General features: G+C 50.8%; 6 protein-coding genes across 6 annotated transcripts; all 6 read left to right on the top strand.

The window, feature by feature from the left end:
- Window positions 1-525: 525 nt before the first annotated feature.
- On the top strand, window positions 526-1611 carry ABOM_003950 (phenylacetaldoxime dehydratase family protein; the record flags this gene model as incomplete). The annotated part of the gene is made up of 1 exon (XM_022531080.1): window positions 526-1611. The coding sequence occupies one exon, from the start codon at window positions 526-528 to the stop codon at window positions 1609-1611; it is 1086 nt and encodes a 361-aa protein (XP_022390926.1).
- An 896-nt stretch (window positions 1612-2507) lies between these two features.
- On the top strand, window positions 2508-4072 carry ABOM_003949 (putative MFS transporter; the record flags this gene model as incomplete). Its single annotated transcript, XM_022531079.1, has 3 exons — window positions 2508-2684; window positions 2737-2873; window positions 2929-4072. The coding sequence occupies 3 exons, from the start codon at window positions 2508-2510 to the stop codon at window positions 4070-4072; spliced, it is 1458 nt and encodes a 485-aa protein (XP_022390903.1).
- Window positions 4073-5478: 1406 nt separating this feature from the next.
- On the top strand, window positions 5479-7539 carry ABOM_003948 (fungal specific transcription factor domain-containing protein; the record flags this gene model as incomplete). Its single annotated transcript, XM_022531078.1, has 2 exons — window positions 5479-6879; window positions 6931-7539. The coding sequence occupies 2 exons, from the start codon at window positions 5479-5481 to the stop codon at window positions 7537-7539; spliced, it is 2010 nt and encodes a 669-aa protein (XP_022390866.1).
- Window positions 7540-7802: 263 nt separating this feature from the next.
- ABOM_003947 (MAPEG family protein) lies at window positions 7803-8228 on the top strand (the record flags this gene model as incomplete). The annotated part of the gene is made up of 1 exon (XM_022531077.1): window positions 7803-8228. The coding sequence occupies one exon, from the start codon at window positions 7803-7805 to the stop codon at window positions 8226-8228; it is 426 nt and encodes a 141-aa protein (XP_022390864.1).
- A 289-nt stretch (window positions 8229-8517) lies between these two features.
- ABOM_003946 (HET domain-containing protein) lies at window positions 8518-10920 on the top strand (the record flags this gene model as incomplete). The annotated part of the gene is made up of 2 exons (XM_022531076.1): window positions 8518-9001; window positions 9062-10920. 2 exons carry the CDS (start codon window positions 8518-8520, stop codon window positions 10918-10920), a joined length of 2343 nt encoding a protein of 780 aa, XP_022390901.1.
- Window positions 10921-12816: 1896 nt separating this feature from the next.
- On the top strand, window positions 12817-17834 carry ABOM_003945 (beta-glucosidase H; the record flags this gene model as incomplete). Its single annotated transcript, XM_022531075.1, has 11 exons — window positions 12817-12837; window positions 12884-14952; window positions 14997-15308; window positions 15772-15811; window positions 15870-16149; window positions 16200-16418; window positions 16466-16727; window positions 16784-17053; window positions 17102-17409; window positions 17455-17685; window positions 17746-17834. The coding sequence occupies 11 exons, from the start codon at window positions 12817-12819 to the stop codon at window positions 17832-17834; spliced, it is 4101 nt and encodes a 1366-aa protein (XP_022390863.1).
- Between the last annotated feature and the right edge of the window lie 265 nt (window positions 17835-18099).

Here is an 18099-nt window from a genome sequence, read left to right as displayed (position 1 = left end):
CTTCTCCAAGCCTACCCCAAGCCAAGTAAACTTACAAGAGCAGTGTCAGAGGATCTCATGTCTACTCTAGTCAGTTGAGGGCAGGGATGCACATATCTTACACGACATTACATGAGATTATATCGCCGAAGAGAAGAACAGACCATAGTCATGACTCTCATGAACATGAACAATCTTCATTCCATGTCCAACGAGGGCTCGCGGGTGTCAGTGACGAGCATTCAACATGTCCTCGGCTCGGACTATCTCATCTTCCAAAGCTCCAATCGGGTCTTCTGGTCCTTTCCGCTCCCGTTCCGCTCTCTTTCCGCATCTGACCAAAGATGTTAACATCCCAGCCACAAGGTAAGAAAGAGGCTGTTAACTTATAACTAGTCTTGTCACCAACTCCAGTTTCTCCACTATTGAAAATGGGTCCCTCAGTGTACACTGGATGTAGCTTTGTGGACTACTAATAACAGGGCATCCCTTGGTGAACAACTGTTGCATCGCAAGTGATTATCCCACTCTTCTACTGCGCCAGCTATGGATTGTCCTGCCAGAAGATTCCCTCTGCATCGACCAGCTAATCATGTTCCCCCTATTCCGCGATGGTATACACACTTTGCAAACGGCCTAGACAGAGTTTTCACTGCTTACATTGGGATTCAGCGACATAATGGACTCGATACTGGGCAAACTCAGTGTCTCGCAGCGATCGAGCGCTGGCTTGCTGGAAACCAGAACAGCGCGCCTGCTGCGGTGGAGCGATTTCGGGTCATCGACGGGACTGACGCTCCAGAGTCACTCATTTTCGTCTGCTACTGGGACAATGAATCAAAGTACGAGGAGGGTATTAGAGAATTGAATCTCACCCAGCTATACCAAGAGCTCGATAAATCGGTTCAACCGACGGTGGGTCTCTGGTGTGAGAGGTTTGTCAGCCACGTTTCTCGTTTGGAGACAAACTATTCGGGAATAGACTATCTGCCTGGCTTGGCTCGACTACCCTGCACACAGACTGTAGAGCACTCATACTCAGCATACTGGGGCGCTGCTCGGGATCGCATCCCTGATTCAGCATATGACCTCTTTGCGCGGGATGAAAGCCCCACAGCAGCGGCTGTTGTTCATACTACGCCGGCCTCTTTAGGCAAGCACCTCACGGGAACCAACTTCCAGAACATGGTGCATATCCGGACTGGCCAGTTCTGGAACAACTGCGACGAGGATGAGAGACGTTCCTACGAAGACAAACTGGAACCGACACTCCGGGAAGGCCTACTATACTTATGGCAAAACCCCGCCGAGACGGGCTCAATGGGACTGAGGTACCTATCTAACGTCCCCACCTCTTCGCCTCAATGGTCAGGACAGTCAAACGAATCCTGTGTGACTGGATTCTTCAGAAGCCTTGCTGATCTGGAAACCTGGGCCAAGAAGCACCCATCGCATCTGGCTATATATACTGGTGCTATTCGACATGCAAAGGCTTTTGGGGAGAGACGGAAGTTTCGGACGTGGCACGAGGTTTCAGTGCTGAAGCACGGTGACGCGCACTTTGAATATCTCAACTGTCTGCCACGCACTGGCATGATGAATTGTATATCGCTCGCCGATGTTAGCAATTAACGTCTGAGTATTAATTCACACAGAACCCGGTTTCTCATCGAAGGAACACTACAGTGGGCCGGAGATAGACCAGTAATGTTCTTCTATACATACTTTCAAGATACTTTCACATCCTATCGTGCTTCAGTATGCCTCAAAGCCTCTGTGGGACTCTATGCGCTTTTATGTCAATGGGAAAGGTGGGTCGAGCAGGGTGGAATTGTCTCCATACGGGCTGTAGAGGCAACGTATAACATGGTGCCGGGTAGATGCCTTTGAAACGTTATTATAATCGACGGCTCTAGGGAATTCTCCCAATTCCTTATGAAGAGACTGATAACTCAAGATAAATCAACTGTGACATTAGACAGCTTCTGCTCAAAAATGCATTAGTGACATTCGTGGATATTGGTCCAGCATCATGCGACCCTTGCAGACAATGATTGACAAAGATCTTTCGTTGCCAACCTACAACACAACCTTAGCTTCCGGCACATCAGTTATGTGACCCATACGCAATGGCAGCACGTTTTCCGGCATTCAGAAAGCTTGTTCCATTGGGCATCGGAAATGTACAAACACTCATGGACATATCCGATAACGATATGTAGATCCAATCGGAGGTCGAATATTGACCTCCAGCTTGACTTCACGTCCATCGCTTACAGTTGGACTCCCCCGCAAGATGCTTGGCATTCCCTTCTTGACGGCAGTTGCGTTTTCGGGGTGGAATACTGTGGGACTGACTTACCCCGGATTCTCTTGATGCGGAGATGTGGAGACATGAAAGTCTACGTATCAGCTCAAGTCCACCAGATCTTCAGGTATAAAAGCGGACATCTCCTTGGGTCGACATACCCAGCCTTTGTTAGCATTGCCCATCCAGCACTGGCCTTTCTAAAGCAACTTCAGCCACAATGGCAGACTCGTCGCCTCATTCCAGCACCGAGAAGAACAACTCGGATCATGTCGAGTACCTCGGAGACCCTGAGAAATCTACTTCGGCTACCCCACAGTATGACCGATTTGGCTCTTTCGCTAAGGTCGACCCCAAGGAGATTGCCCTGGTGAGGAAGATTGATCTGTACATGATGGTTCGATCCACCCCAAACTCTTTGGATACTGAACTCTGTTGACAATTACTAGCCGACCCTTTGGCTGATGTACTTCCTGAACTTCCTTGACCGCAATGCTATGGTGAATGGCAAGCTCAATAGCCTCTCTGAAGACTTAAACTTGAAGGGGACGGAGTATAATACATGTATCAGCATTCTCTTTGTTGGGTATGATCCCAGCGACGCTCCGTCTATCTTACATTTACTGACAATGGTGACCTAGGTACCTTCTTGGTCAAGTCCCTTCCAACATGCTGCTCAATCGAGTCAGGCCTTCCTGGTTTATGGCCGGGTTCATGATGGCCTGGGCAATTGTCTCTACTCTCACATGCCTGGCCAAAGACTACCACAGCATGCTGGTCTGTAGAATACTGCTCGGGTTTGTCGAAGCGCCATTCTACCCTGGAGCCCTGTTCATGATATCTTTGTTCTACACTCGCAAGGAGGCGACCACCCGCATGGCTATTCTCTATACAGGCAACATGCTCGCCAGCGCCTTTTCCGGTCTAATTGCCGCGGGTATCTTTGCAGGCCTTGATCAAAAACACGGCCTTGCAGGGTGGCAATGGCTGTTTCTCATCCAAGGAGTGGTAACTGTTGCCGTCGCTATTGTCGCCTTCTTCCTGCTCCCCAACGCGCCCCGCTCAACGGCATGGCTCACCCCTGAAGAGCGACAGCTTGCCGATGAACGGATTAAGCGAGACACTACGCAGAGAGAAGAAGGCACTAGCACGTGGGTTGGCCTCCGCGAAGCCTGTATGGATTACCGCACATGGGTCTTTGCCTTGATGTGCAATCTACACCTGTCGGCGAACGGATTCAAGAACTTCATGCCGACCGTGGTGAAGACTCTTGGATTCAATTCCACGGTAACACTAGTCCTCACATGCCCACCGTATCTCGTGGCGACGTTTACGTCCGTCGCCGTGTCATGGTCATCGGGACACTTCAACGAACGTACTTGGCATGTTACCGTCTCGAAGGCCCTCGCGATTGTTGGTTTTGCAGTTGCCTGTGGGACCTTGAATATTGGTGCGCGGTATTTCGCCATGATTCTATTTGTCGGTGCCACCTATGGGGTGAACAATATCAACATCGCGTGGACGGCTGCGACACTGGGTCAAACCGATGAGAAGAAGGCTGTGGCAATTGCCATTACCAACACATTGGGCAACCTCGCCAGTGTCTACACGCCCTACCTTTGGCCTGACAGCGACGCTCCACGGTTCGCACTCGCAATGTATTGCAGTATCGGATTTTCGGTCGGAGTGGTCATTCTAGCTTGGGTCATGCGAATCATCTTGACGCGAGAGAACCGAAAGCTCCGGGAATTGGACTCGGGTGTGATCAACCTCTATGCCTATTGAAGTGAAATCAGAGTTAGTCAACATGCTGCGCGTTTAATGCCATATGATTGAGGAAGACACACCTTGTATGTAAGATTGAGTACCGATGCACTTGCAACTTCGCGAGCGTTTGTAGAGAGGGAATGCTCCTTGCTTCTCCGTCATTACTCCTTTTGCCCTACTTACACTGCCATTAATTTGTACAAGCTATTTCCGCTAGAGTACTACAAGTCGCGACAACTGGTTGGACTTGAATACCCATTGCGGGTTAGGGTCGGAAAACCCTAACCCCTCTTGTTTTCCGGGTTGCTTTTCCGGTGACCCGGAAATCAAAGTCGGAGTGGGTAGAAGTTGGTAATCGTCGCCCATAACAGTGCCCCAATTGCATTTACACCGGCAGACAAGCATATCTTGACGTTGAGCCTCTACCTTGAACCGGTGCTGCTCAGCACATGTGGCCGAGGTTAATTCTGGCTACCTGTTGTCCTTTTGGGGCTCTTGCTCGGATAAAGCATCCAGGCTACCTGTAAACGCTATGCACTTAATTTAAAGAAGACAAGTGGCGGCACATGGCCGAAGCGCTACAGTTTCACTTCCAAAACTTTAATAGAGCTATAGCTGCTATGGATGACTTGTGCGAATCACTCGGCAAGGACTCGAAAGATGTTACATTGTCCACTGGGTAGCCATCGGTGATGTGGTTCACGCGGATTTGGGTATGGCGGGTTGTATGCGAAGGTACTAAACTATTGTAGGCATTTGGCATAATAGCAGTAACGGTCACCTTTCTGGGGATGAATCTGCTTCTCCAGGGTGAGGCATCCCAGCCTACAGGTCTGACTCGGGGTCTGGGGCCAGGCGGGGATAGTTCGCCTAGTAGGACCCGGCATAGTCTCTCGAGTTAATCTACTGGCGATCATTGGACGTCCCAATCCTCCAAGACTTTTGGTTCCCACTGATGTAGGGCTTGCCATGAGTATGCGGGGTTGAATATCCGGAAAATCATCTTGCCTTTCCGTCTAGACTGAATCTCTGTTCCTTTTCCATTGCAGATACGTTACCCCAAACATTCGGATATAGCACTTCCTTCTTCCTTTCGATGGAGGTGACTAGTACTCGTCCGAGGAAACGCCGATGCGTCAAAGAGCGCGTCCGTGTGACGAGGGCGTGCGACGCTTGCAAAAGGCACGTTGAGAATGCCATATGTTATCCGAGTTTAATAACGCTAATACTGACATAGAAAGAAGCTCCGCTGCTCGGGTACTCTTCCGTGCTCTCTGTGTCAGCGCTCTAGTCAGAGCTGTGAATATACCACAAGCTATACAAGGGGGAAGGTGCCACCTATCCCAACGCTCCATCACCCTGCGGGCAATAGCAATGTTGCCGAGCTTTATACACAAAGTAAACCCGCCCCTGATGCAGACCGAATGCCTGCATCTCCGGACACAGAGGTGATAGAAGGTCCTTCGTCGTCTCGTGTCGATGGAGACGCCAGCAACCTGCCGTCGCGGGACTCCCCGGAGCCGCATCAAACTGACATGGAAGGTCATTATGTCGGACCGTCCTCAGGCGTCTCATTTTTGCTCCGGATTCAGAAAAGGCTCCATGAGAGCATCGCATTTCCATTGAATACGCCCATCTTCAGTTTTGGCGATGCTCCTCTTCCCGAATCAGACCCATCCTTCCTACTGCTGCCCAGCAAGAACGAGGCTAAAGAGTTAGTCAATAGATATTTTGACTTTGCGTTTCCCACCCATCGGTTCCTCTACCAACCGCAAGTGGAATGCTGGCTTGACGAACTTTACAAGCGTCTCCTGGAGCCCCACTCTCTTGGGCCTGGAGAACGGACGATCAGAGCATTGCTCCTCATGGTTTTCGCACAAGCATCACAGTATAAGCCAGAGTCCGGTAATAACTTGGAAGACTCACGTATGAGGTCAGTTGCCATTCTTCCACTACCTTTGTTCCACTCGGATCTCTCATCATGTAACAGCGCAGTCTACTTTGGCGCAGCAGAACACCACCTAGCAGCCGAGACTGGTCCCATTCGAGTAACCAGTGTGCAGACACGTCTGGCTCAATGCTTCTATCTTCTGTCGCAGTCCCGGATTAACCACTGCTGGAGCCTCTTCGGCACGACGGCTCGTCTTGCCATCGCCATCGGTCTACATCGAAAACGTCGCCGGGAGCACCCGAATACAGTCAACCTTATCGAACAGGAGTGTTCCAAGAGAGTCTTTTGGTGTGCGTATAGCTTAGACAATTATCTAAGTGCTGCTTTGGGTCGTCCTCGCATCTTCCATGATGACGAGATTGACCAAGAATTCCCTGAGATTGCCGAAGATAGACAGATCACGCTGACCTCCATCCTTCCGCCAACCTCGAGTTCTCAGAGCATCATGTTGGCCCCTGTCTACCATGCAAAGCTATCCCGGATTATCAGCGGTGTTTTACATGATTTATACGGTATTCAGCGGTCCACCCTGGCGGTACAAGCCTCCGCTGCAGCGAGATACGCAGCTGAAATGGCACAATGGCGAAAAGAGCTGTCTGAATTCGTCGACCTTCCCAATGTAAACTTATTGAAGATCACCTATCAGCGACAATACACCGTCTTGAATCTTGCTTTCTATCATGCCCAGATCTTGCTGTATCGCCCGTTTCTCTTAAAGGGCTTCACCCTCCTCAGTAAAGGACCTAGCAGGCGAAACGACAAGCTGCAGGGAGCGATCGACCAGAATATTAAGTCTTGCTTGGAAGCGGCCATGAAGGTTGTTGCCATTGTCCATGATCTGTCCACGAATGGAAAGATGTACCGAGCTTTTTGGGTAAGAACCCCGGACGTTCAGGATCAACTCCAGGTCTGACTGAGGCTAAAGTTTACCCATTATTATGCGTTCTCCGCCATTGTTATCCTCTACGTCCACTACATCCGTAGTCGATCTCGCCAAAGCACAACCGATGCAGACCTTGCGTACTACATGGCTGGCAAACAGGGCCAAGACGACCTAGCATCATGCGGGTCACAAACGTCCTTCTCCCAGCGTTATGTGATGGTTTTGGAAGAGCTTCGCAAGGAGGCGCACAAGACCATCATCCAGGGAAATCAGGAGTCAGTCGATCCGCCACCCACGAATAGGCCAGATTCGGGCGCAACTGAGCGTGGAACATCGAGACCCGAGGAGCTCGGTCAGTTAAGAAATATCACTGACTCTCAAGAGATTGGAGGATACCCAGCCGTAAGTGGCAGGCTCGACGATATTGCCGGCTCCGTGCAAGTATCATATCATGGGGTGCAGCCTGCGAGCTCATTTCAATTCCCGTCAGGACCACAAGAATCCGACGTGGGGTCTCTCCAAGGCATCAGCCCAGAGTCTTATGTCGCGGATCTGGCTAGCTGGGGTGAATTTGACTCTCTCGCGGCGACTGGGCTAGGGGACTTTGGGAACCTCTTTCCGTTTGATGTGCCTCCAGGGCTCGACGGGTAAGAAGTCTGCTTGCGCGAGTGGTGTTCCTTGGTAGAGAATCTAGAGATACCATGGCGAATCTGCATTATACGCCTTTGCTCCAAAAGTAAACTTCTCTCGTTAGGCAGAAACCGTTCACGTCCGCTAATCAGGTGACCGTATTAACTATACTCAATCCATTATAAATCCTTCCTTGGCCCCCCACGATTTTTCTTGCCGGTGCCGGAATCCACCCTTTTCGTCTTCTCCTTCCATTTAAACCGTGGCCACAATTCCAACCCAAGATGTCCACCGGTCAGGTATCGGCCCTCTTAGCGCCCGTCGTCGCCCTCAATATCTGGACTTTCGTCATGGAGGGCTGGATGTACAAAACACGGATCCCAGTATATTCCAAGCTCAATCTCAGGAACACCATTACCAGGCGCGAACTCGATGCGGTGACGCCGGCGAATGTTCGATGGAAGGCAGACAATTACAACCACCTGATGGAGCAGCCAACTCAATTTTACGCGATAGCCCTCGTGCTGGCACTAGCTGGCAAGGATGACAAGATCGATATCATTCTGACATGGTCCTATGTGGCCATCCGCGTTGTGCACAGCCTAGTGCAGTCTACAAGCAACCACATCATGACCCGGTTTAGCCTATTCGTAACTTCTTCGGTAATCTTGGCGGTGATGACCGGACGGGCTGCGTTGCTGGTCTTCTGAGCATAGAGGTATGAGGCATGTACAGGATTGGTGACTGCTAGCTGGCAGTCAAACGGGAAGTAGTGAGCATGTGTGGGGACATGTACGATGTGGTATTGTGATGTTGAATCTTTTGTGAGGCGCATAATCTCAACTCTTCTTCCATATAGCGAGTATTGCCTCAAGATTGGTGCCGCAAGTTAAGTCCGATAAGATGGACAAATAGGGTTAGTGTGAAATTCCGTATACGAGCATTTGTAAACGTGCCCACCCAAACCAGTCCACAATTAGTCTTCATTCGCTGACAACCATGCATCCCCTCTGTGCTCGCTGTACGGCCATTCCGCTCCATGACCTTCTCCAACAAGGCCATCCCCTCTGGAAGGAAGCAAACGAGCCACAGTCGTCGTGGGAGATCCCATGGTATTCATCGCTAAGTGAACTGACTGCACCGTCGCGGTCAGACTGCGCGTTTTGCAAGCTAGTCCACCAAGGCTTGGAGACGTCTTTCGAATATGAAGCGGCACAGCAGGAAGCACGCGGAGACGTCCCTCCCGCAAGTTCTGCGGAAACAGACGCGAAGGATCCCTTGCGCAAGATGGAGGGATACCTGGACTTCCCCATGACTATGTCGCTGCGACTCCGCTCATCTTTATCGAGCGAAGACGGTGCAGAAGCCAGGGACATATCACAGCGTAGTGGAATGGCCAATGCCATTCTTACCGTCAGAATCTCGTCGGGCGTCTCATGGGGTCTGACACTACAAGCGGAGTTTCGTGTGACGACTGATCATGGTATGGAAAAATAGCGAGTACTCTTCTTCCGAAATCCGACTCGATCTTAATACTTCTTAGATGACCCTTTGGCGGAAATGATCTTAGGCCGGACTGTCGCGCAATCAGCTGACAGTGAACAGACATTTTCGGTCATCAAGGCTTGGATGGACTCATGCATCAATGACCACCATATGCAATGTGCGGAGACATCGCAACCCCCACTACTCCCAACGCGGGTAATCGATGTCCACCCAGTAGGGCTTGATCCAGGATTAGTATGCCTTCGAGATGACCAGAATAAAGTGGATCGCGCTGCTCGTTACGTTGCCTTGAGTCACTGCTGGGGAAAATGCATTCCATTCGCGACCACCATTGAGAATCTAGAGGATCGCAAGCGAGAGGTCCGTATCAAGGACACGTCTCAAGTCTTCCAGGAGGCGGTTCTCATTACACGTCGGCTTGGGATCCGGTATCTCTGGATCGATACACTTTGTATTGTCCAGAACGATCGGCATGACTGGGAGGTCGAAGCTGGGAGAATGGCAAAAGTCTACATGGATGCCTTCGTGGTGATCGGAGCCTCAAATTCGAATGCAGATGATCAAGGATTTCTTGGCCCTCGAGATCATCCGGGTTCAATTAACTGGGTGGGCACTCTCCAGAACGGACGCACCAGCTCTTTGGCTCTATCCCTACTACCTCCAGCAGGAGAACGATGGACATCTGGCCGGGATCCGGTCTCGTCCGAGCCACTCCAGAGCAGAGCCTGGTGTTTACAAGAGCGGTATCTCGCCCAGCGCGTTCTACTTTACGGTGCAAGACAACTCTTCTGGGAGTGTCGGGCCCTCAGCCGGGCTGAAGATGGGGATCTAAGGCTAGGTAATCTCCATAATCTGGATCGTCTGAGAGGAACGGCATCGAGCACAAGGACCATATTTGGCCCACGCCCAGGCGGGGACTCGGAAGTCAATTATCGAGGATGGTACGAAATGATTGAGGAATATACCCAACGTTCAATCACCCACCAGTCGGACCGATTCCCTGCATTATCAGGTGTGGCAGACGCAATAGCGCAGACGTCCAAGGACGTATACCTTGCCGGGATCTGGAGGAAAGGACTGGTCGAAGGTTTGCTCTGGTGTGCAATGAACCGCGAGGAGCCACTTCAGAAGCCAACATCGTACCGTGCCCCATCATGGTCTTGGGCCTCTGTCGAGGGGCATGTGCAATTTATTGTATATCATTTCATCGAGCGATGTAGGTGGAAGCGTGGCATTGCAGACTACGAGCAACTAGCAACATTCGTGGATTGCGACGTGAAGAAAGACGGGCCTGATATCTATGGCACTATCAATAGTGGGTCGCTTCGTCTGCACGCGCCCCTTTTGCCAGTCAAGAGACTGTATCCTGCGAATGATACGTCTCCAGTCCCTGAGGTGCTATTACCGCCTCTACAAAATTCGACCGTTGATCAAGTGGTGGAAGTGGAAGTGGGGAACAAGTCTTTCTATCTTCATGCGGGTTTTGATCTGACGCCCGAGCCAGTATTGCCCCAGCAGCAGTTGTTTGTACTCTTCCTCGCCCGCCTTCCAGATGGTAACCATGGGTTTTCTCCGTTCATGGACCACCGATTCGGTTTGTTAGTTAGACGTACCGACAAGGACAGTGAGGTCTATGAGCGAGTGGGTATCATCGACTCCCCAATCCTGACAAAGGATACATCTGGAGGTATTTTGGTGGCCCTCGTTCGCCTTCTGGAGAATTTGTTGCGATTTCTAGAGAGCCTCTCGCCTTCCGCGGGCAGGTCGCCTGTTTTCAATCTGACACCACAGCTATTTGTCCCGAAAAGGGCCCTAACAGAGGAACCTGAGGAAGAGATGCCCCCCGATCCACTGCCCGAACTGAAACGGCACTCGGCCGCAGTTACTCTTGTATGATCTAAAATCTCGATAGGGGTCGAGAAATATCAGCTAAGCGTATCGCGCGAATTACATGTGTAATGAACTTTGCTTAGTGCGTGATTTAGCGTAAATTTCCTGGGCAGCTAGGCGCGGTTTCCAGCACAACTCAAACCCAATGAGTGGAATCGAGGATGCTTGGCTTCCATCTGAATGCCTGTGGCCTGGACTATGGGATAAATTGATGAGTAGGCACATCCTCCCTGAGATTATCACCCCATTCCCTTGTTAATTCTACATACGTCAGCCCCGTTGTAAAGTGTATATGAAAGCCGGCAACGATCTGTGTGGACATCGGATATAATGAAGTTTGTAGTCGCAACAAGTGAGCCTGCTATGTGTGTGCGGAATTTGCGTGTTGCATATAGACGGCCAATGCCCTACTGCGCAACCATCCGGAATGACCTTGGTAGCATCGCTGCCCCAATCGCTCGATGTGATCGAGGGTCTAGTCGCTATTCAACAGGAATAGCCCCAAACAAGGAAAGTGCCTATATTCAGGTTCTCTAGCAAGCCTCCCTCAAAGTATACCACAAATTGTTTCTGCCAGCTACGCCACTTCCCGCTTCGCATTCATAATGTCGTCAACATCTCTGAACCGAAAGCACGGTGGAGGTACTGCGCTTTTCCGATCCGACCAAGTTTCACTGCCGACGATGAACGCGCGATGGGGGCCATGGTCCCCTGGATCCCGATGGCGCGTCGGAATGGACTGGCAGTTATAGTAACTTCGCAAAAAGCCTTCTGGGGCCGAGGGATCGGCAGCGATAGTCCGCGACGAGTCGAGTCTTGCATTGTGCGTATCGGATGGATGATGCGGGACGTGTTAGTCAACAGGTTTCGATCGCCGTGATCTATTTGATGAGTAATGGCACTGCGGTCAGTTTTATCCAGCTAGCTCTTGGTCGTGTACACCAATGCGCACTGTTCTCGCCTAAGATACTAGTTGTTGTAGTCATGCGTGCTGTCAGGATCACATCTTCATGATGATTATCTCAATGTCGCAATGTCGCGTCTCACGATAAACAAATCCGGCGGCACCGGAGGAACTATGGTCCGCGACATACTACAGTACATCATGGTCGGAACTATTTTCCATGTAGCTTGTCCTCGCTAATAATTGTGTAGGGGGCCCTTGGTATTCATGTCATCTAATCAAATGCCATCCGAAATTCTCCGAGACGACCTGGGGGTTCCTATAATCGGTTGATGTTCAAATCAGAACGAGTCTTGACAGGTCTTCTCAATGTATTGTAGGAATATATATATTTTGGGAGATAGAAACGATAGCGATCAGCAAACTAATAAATACCTCCTGGAAACAGGTCTCAAAAATATGCAAGAGTAACTAAGCCAAATACTTCTATTCCCCTTGAATTTTGTGATTTTTTGATGATATTAATCTACATACTTCAGACAGTGTCAGGGCTTGTCGACGACGATATACTAGATACCAGGTGACACCCAGTAGCCCTAAGCCCTACATTAGATTGCCCAGATGGGAATGCCGCTAGCCCTCTTGGGCAAGGAGCTTTGGGAGGCCCCGTGATCCGGATAAACATCGTTGTCGCAGGGACTCGCAGCTGGAACTCAACTCCAATGAAGGCGCACAACCGTCCCGCGATGGGTCGTCTTTATTTATGCTACATGCGGGGTCAATCATTCCGAGACTGAACCCCCACGAATTATCCATGAATGATAGCCTGACATGCGGAGCTCGTCCCCACTCGACGGGATTTCGGGGCGAGGGCCGTCATGTTATCCACTAGGATGTCGATCTGCCGCCAGGGTATTTATTGATACGGCTTGTTCGTTGGATGTACTTGTAATGAACCAGTCGGGTACACTCCCAGAAACGTGCACCTACTCGCGGAAATGACGTTGGACATAGATTACGTGCTCTCCCAGATCACCCAGGAGGATAAGATCGCCCTTCTTGCAGGTTTTCTCACCCGCCCTGAGTATTAAGTCGAGAGTCAGTGCTAAAACTAAGCCAGGCACCGACTTCTGGCATACCCACCCCATTCCCGAATTTAACGTGCCTTCAATTCGCAGCACTGACGGCCCCAACGGTATAAGAGGCACGAAGTTCTTCGCCGGTGTGCCGGCTGCCTGTTTGCCCTGTGGTACCGCCTTGGCGTCGGCCTGGGATCAGGATCTGCTGCGCGATGCGGGGATTTTGATAGGAAAAGAATGTCTGGCAAAGGGAGCGCACTGTTGGCTTGGTCCGACAATTAATATGCCCCGGTCACCACTGGGCGGCCGGGGATTTGAATCTTTCGCAGAGGATCCGCATCTCGCCGGAGGAATGGCTGCCGCAATGATCACCGGCTGCGAGAGTACCGGGGTCATCTCCGCCGTAAAGCATTTTGTGGGTAATGACCAGGAACATGAGCGGAGGGCTGTGGATGTTCTGGTCACTCAGCGCGCGTTGAGAGAGATCTACCTGCGACCCTTTCAGATCGTAGCCCGTGACGCGTGTCCAGGGGCTTTGATGACTTCCTACAACAAGATCAATGGGAAGCACGTTGTAGAGAGTAAAGAGATGTTGGACATGGTCCGCCAGGAATGGAAGTGGAACCCGCTGATCATGAGTGACTGGTTGGGGACTTACACTACGATTGACTCGATGAACGCCGGTTTGGATTTGGAGATGCCGGGCCCGTCGCGCTACCGAGGTCGATATGTGGAATCAGCCCTGCAGGCAAGGTTGATCAAGGAGTCCACCATCGATAGTCGCGCACGAAGGGTCCTTGAGTTTGTTCAGCAAGCAAGCAGAGCATCAGTATCCGCTGTGGAAACTGGAAGAGACTACCCAGAAGACCGGGCGCTGAATCGAAAGTTGTGTGCCGATAGTATCGTGCTTTTGAAGAATAAAAACGATCTTTTGCCCTTGCCCAAAACCATCAAGAAGATTGCCCTGATCGGCTCACATGTGCGAACTCCAGCGATTTCGGGCGGTGGTAGTGCGTCGCTAGAACCGTACTACGCTGTTTCGTTGTACGATGCTGTGAGCGAAGCTCTTCCCCACACCGAGATTCTCCATGAGGTGGGCGCTTATGCACACAAAATGCTCCCTGTGATCGACCGGCTCCTTGAAAATGCCGTGATGCATTTCTACAACGAGCCTATAGGGACGGAGCGTATCTTACGTGCCACACAGCCCATGTCGAAGACGGCCTTTCAACTGATGGATTTCAGTGCTCCGGAGCTCAACAGAGGCCTATTCTATACGACACTAACCGGTGACTTTACACCAGATGTGTCAGGTGTGTGGGACTTTGGCCTCACAGTCTTTGGCACCGGCACCTTGTACGTCGATGACGAACTCGTCGTCGACAACACCACGCATCAAACCCGAGGAACAGCATTCTTCGGAAAAGGAACAGTGCAAGAACTGGGATCGAAGACTCTTAACGCGGGACAAACATACAAGATTCGCATCGAATATGGATCTGCGAATACCAGTCCCATGAAAGCGATCGGGGTGGTGCACTTCGGTGGGGGTGCAGCGCACCTCGGAGCATGCTTACATGTTGATCCCGCAGAGATGGTGCGCAGTGCTGTTAAGGCAGCCGCAGAGGCGGAGTACACCGTTCTCTGTACCGGCCTGAATCATGAGTGGGAATCCGAGGGCTTTGACCGGCCAGACATGGATCTCCCACCTGGAATTGACGCGTTGATCGCCTCGGTTCTGGAGGTTGCCGCACATAAAACTGTGATCGTTAATCAGTCCGGGACGCCGGTGACGATGCCCTGGGCTGATAGAGCGCGAGGGATCGTTCAGGCTTGGTATGGAGGCAATGAGACCGGTCATGGTATCGCGGATGTGATATTTGGGGACGTCAACCCATCCGGCAAACTGCCACTATCGTGGCCATTGGATGTGAAGCATAACCCAGCATATCTGAATTACGCCAGCGTGGGGGGCCGGATGCTGTACGGCGAGGATGTTTATGTTGGGTATCGGTACTACGAGAAGGTTGGCCGGGAGGTGCTATTTCCATTTGGGTATGTGCTTGTCCTTTGGTGTTGGATTACGGCTAATCATGCAGACACGGCCTTTCCTATACGACCTTCACTGTGCGTCCGGATGTGGTCTTCTCTCAGGAAGCTTTTAGACCCGAGCAACCGCCAACTGCTGCTGTACAAATTAAGAATACTGGCAAGGTAGCTGGAGCGCAAGTCCTCCAATTGTATATCTCCGCTCCCCAGTCCCCCACACCTCGCCCGGTCAAGGAGCTGCACGGATTTGCCAAAGTTTACCTGCACCCCGGGGAAGAAAGAGTGGTCCATATTCGTATGGATAAATACGCCACAAGCTTTTGGGATGAAATCGAAGGCATGTGGAAAAGCGAAGAGGGTGTGTATGAAGCCCTGATAGGTATATCAAGTCAAAATATCTTGGCTCAGGGGACATTCAGGGTGGACAGGACGAGATATTGGCTTGGATTATAACCAATGGTCCATCTCCCTAGCTTAGCCGCAAAGAAGATCTACACCGGATAAATGGAATCCATTTAGCCAGACTTTAGCTTAATTCTGTGGGGGCACCACCGGGCCTATCCTTTGACACAATCCGGGGTAAGCAGATGATCATATCTCGTATAAAGTAGCTACCCCGACTACTGATCACCCCTAGCCTATATTATGCTAGACCCTTGGGCCCCTCTTGGCAGTCGGTTAGGGAGATTGCTCCGGCTTAAATGTACCAACATCCTGGGCGATTGGTGGAATCTCGCTCAAGTTCCCGTGTGCTTTCCAATTAGGGGCCTCGGTTGCCGTCGACTTTATTCAACGGTTTCCCCCCTGCCCTGACCAACAGTAAAGGAGTGTATCTGAGGTCACCGGCCATGGTACTGTCCGTCTCGTATGCGGCAAGAGTCATTCTTGGCTGGCCTTGGCTAGTGTTTGTGTTGGTAAACTAGATATATAAAGATGATCAGCGTCTAGATTACTCGCGACATCCAAGGGTAAGTATTTCGGAAGCAGTCAACATGGTTGTAGTAGGAAAGCAACGAGACGAAGACGTGTCAGAGCCCGTCCTGGCCAACCTGCTGGCCGAGGATCGAACCGCTTGGTATAAGAAACCCAACCTGAGACGATTGTACTTGATCCTCTTCCCTGCGTGTATGGGCATTGAGATCACCTCGGGATTTGACTCACAGATTATCAACACAGTGCAGATCGTGTATACTTGGAATAAATGTGAGTGTATTTCCTGCATAGACAACTTACTTTGCTGACAAGATGTATAGACTTCGGGAGACTAACTGGTGATACCGTGGATGGTAAACCCGAGTACCAGGTCGAGCCGAACCTGAAGGGCTTTCTAGGAGCGGCATATTCTCTTGGAGCTATCCTTGCTTTGCCACTTGTCCCTTGGGTTAATCAACGCCTTGGAAGAAGATGGACGATCATGTTTGGGTCTTGTATCAGCCTGGTGGGTGCGATACTACAAGGGTTCGCTAATGGAGGTATCTATCCCTTACCCGCTGAATACACTGCTTGCTGATTTGAATAGTCGGCATGTATGTAGTAGCACGCATGTTACTTGGGTTTGGGATCCCATTTTGCATTGTGGCTGGGTCTTCCCTCATCGGAGAACTCGGCTATCCCAAGGAACGACCAATCCTCACGTCCTTGTTTAATTCATCCTACTTCATCGGCCAAATCGTCGCTGCTGCCGTCGGCCTGGGAACAGTGACTATTGCAAGCAACTGGGCATGGAGAATCCCTTCACTCTTGCAGATAGCTCCTGCTATGGTTCAAGTGGTCTTTGTTTTGTATGTGCATAACTGCGCCGAACAGCATACTGCCAACATAATGCTGACGAATATAGCTTCCTGCCGGAGAGTCCTCGATATTTGATCAGCAAAGACCGACACGAAGAGGCCTTCGATATACTAGTCAAGTACCATGCTGAGGGAGACCGTAGCTCCGTCATCGTGCGCGCGGAGATCGCCCAAATTGAACGGACTATCAAGCTGGAGCTCGAAGCGGCGAAGCAAACCTGGTGGGACATGTTCCGCACCGCGGGAATGCGGCGTCGGATGTTCATATCCGCGTTTTTGGGATTGTTTACCCAGTGGTCTGGAAACACATTGATTTCGTATGCCTGAGCCCCTGTGCTGTGTCAATCAGCGCTGACGATACGTAGGTACTATCTCAGTGACTTGCTGGCTTTGGTTGGCATCACCGACAGCGTGATCAAATCCAAAATCAACATCGGTATTGCCTGCTGGGGCTTGGTCAGTGGAACAACCCTAGCTCTCACGGCACCTCGGTTCAAACGGCGGACGATGTATTTAACCTGTGCAATATCGCTCCTGTGCGTATACATTGGCTGGACTATTTCTATGGAGCGCTTCATGACAACGAAGGTCAAGGCTGCGGCAATCTTGACCATCTTCTTCATCTTTGCCTATTCCCCAGCATATAACCTGGGCTACAATGCTTTGACTTACAGTATGTTCCTATCTTTATTCTGCTGACTATTTGCTAACGATGTAGCGTACCTGATTGAAATCTTCCCTTATCTCGGTCGCTCTCGTGGCCTCTCCTGGTTCCAGTTTTATGGCCGTGGAGCAACCTTCTTCGCCACATATGTCAATCCCGTCGGGCTGGATAGAATCAAGTGGCGATGGCTCCTTGTTTACTGTTGTTGGTTGGCATTCGAAGTGGTGTTCATCTACTTCTTCTTCCCAGAAACGTCTGGAAGGACATTGGAAGAGTTGTCGTTTAGTATGCTCCCCTCCCCCTCTCCCATTAGTAGTCTATCCTTGGGCTTACAAAAATTCATAGTGTTTGAGGGAAAGGAAAAGGCGAATGAGGTGGCTGCTGCGGTGCACAAGCAGATCGAGGGGGATGAGAAGAAGGCAGACCAGGCTTAGCTGGTTTCCTACGTTTGATAGCTTATGATACTGTCTCTGCAGTCTAGTGCGACCTGACGTGACGTTCCATATCTACAAGGCTTAATTGCTGCGTTAAACCCCCTGGAACATTTTCTTCTCCTTTCCTCCGCTGCCTGTTTCTCTCTTCATTGCTTCTGCCCGTAAACTTAGGCAAGGGGGGTGTGCTTTTTGAATGCAGATGTGCACGGGAATGCTAAGTCACGGATTCATCGGGAGCATTGCATTAAGATGACCGAAATCATAC

Source organism: Aspergillus bombycis (genome assembly GCF_001792695.1).
Source record: "Aspergillus bombycis strain NRRL26010 chromosome Unknown contig00025, whole genome shotgun sequence".
Lineage (NCBI taxonomy): Eukaryota > Fungi > Ascomycota > Eurotiomycetes > Eurotiales > Aspergillaceae > Aspergillus > Aspergillus bombycis.
This window is presented reverse-complemented; position numbering and strand designations above follow the sequence as displayed.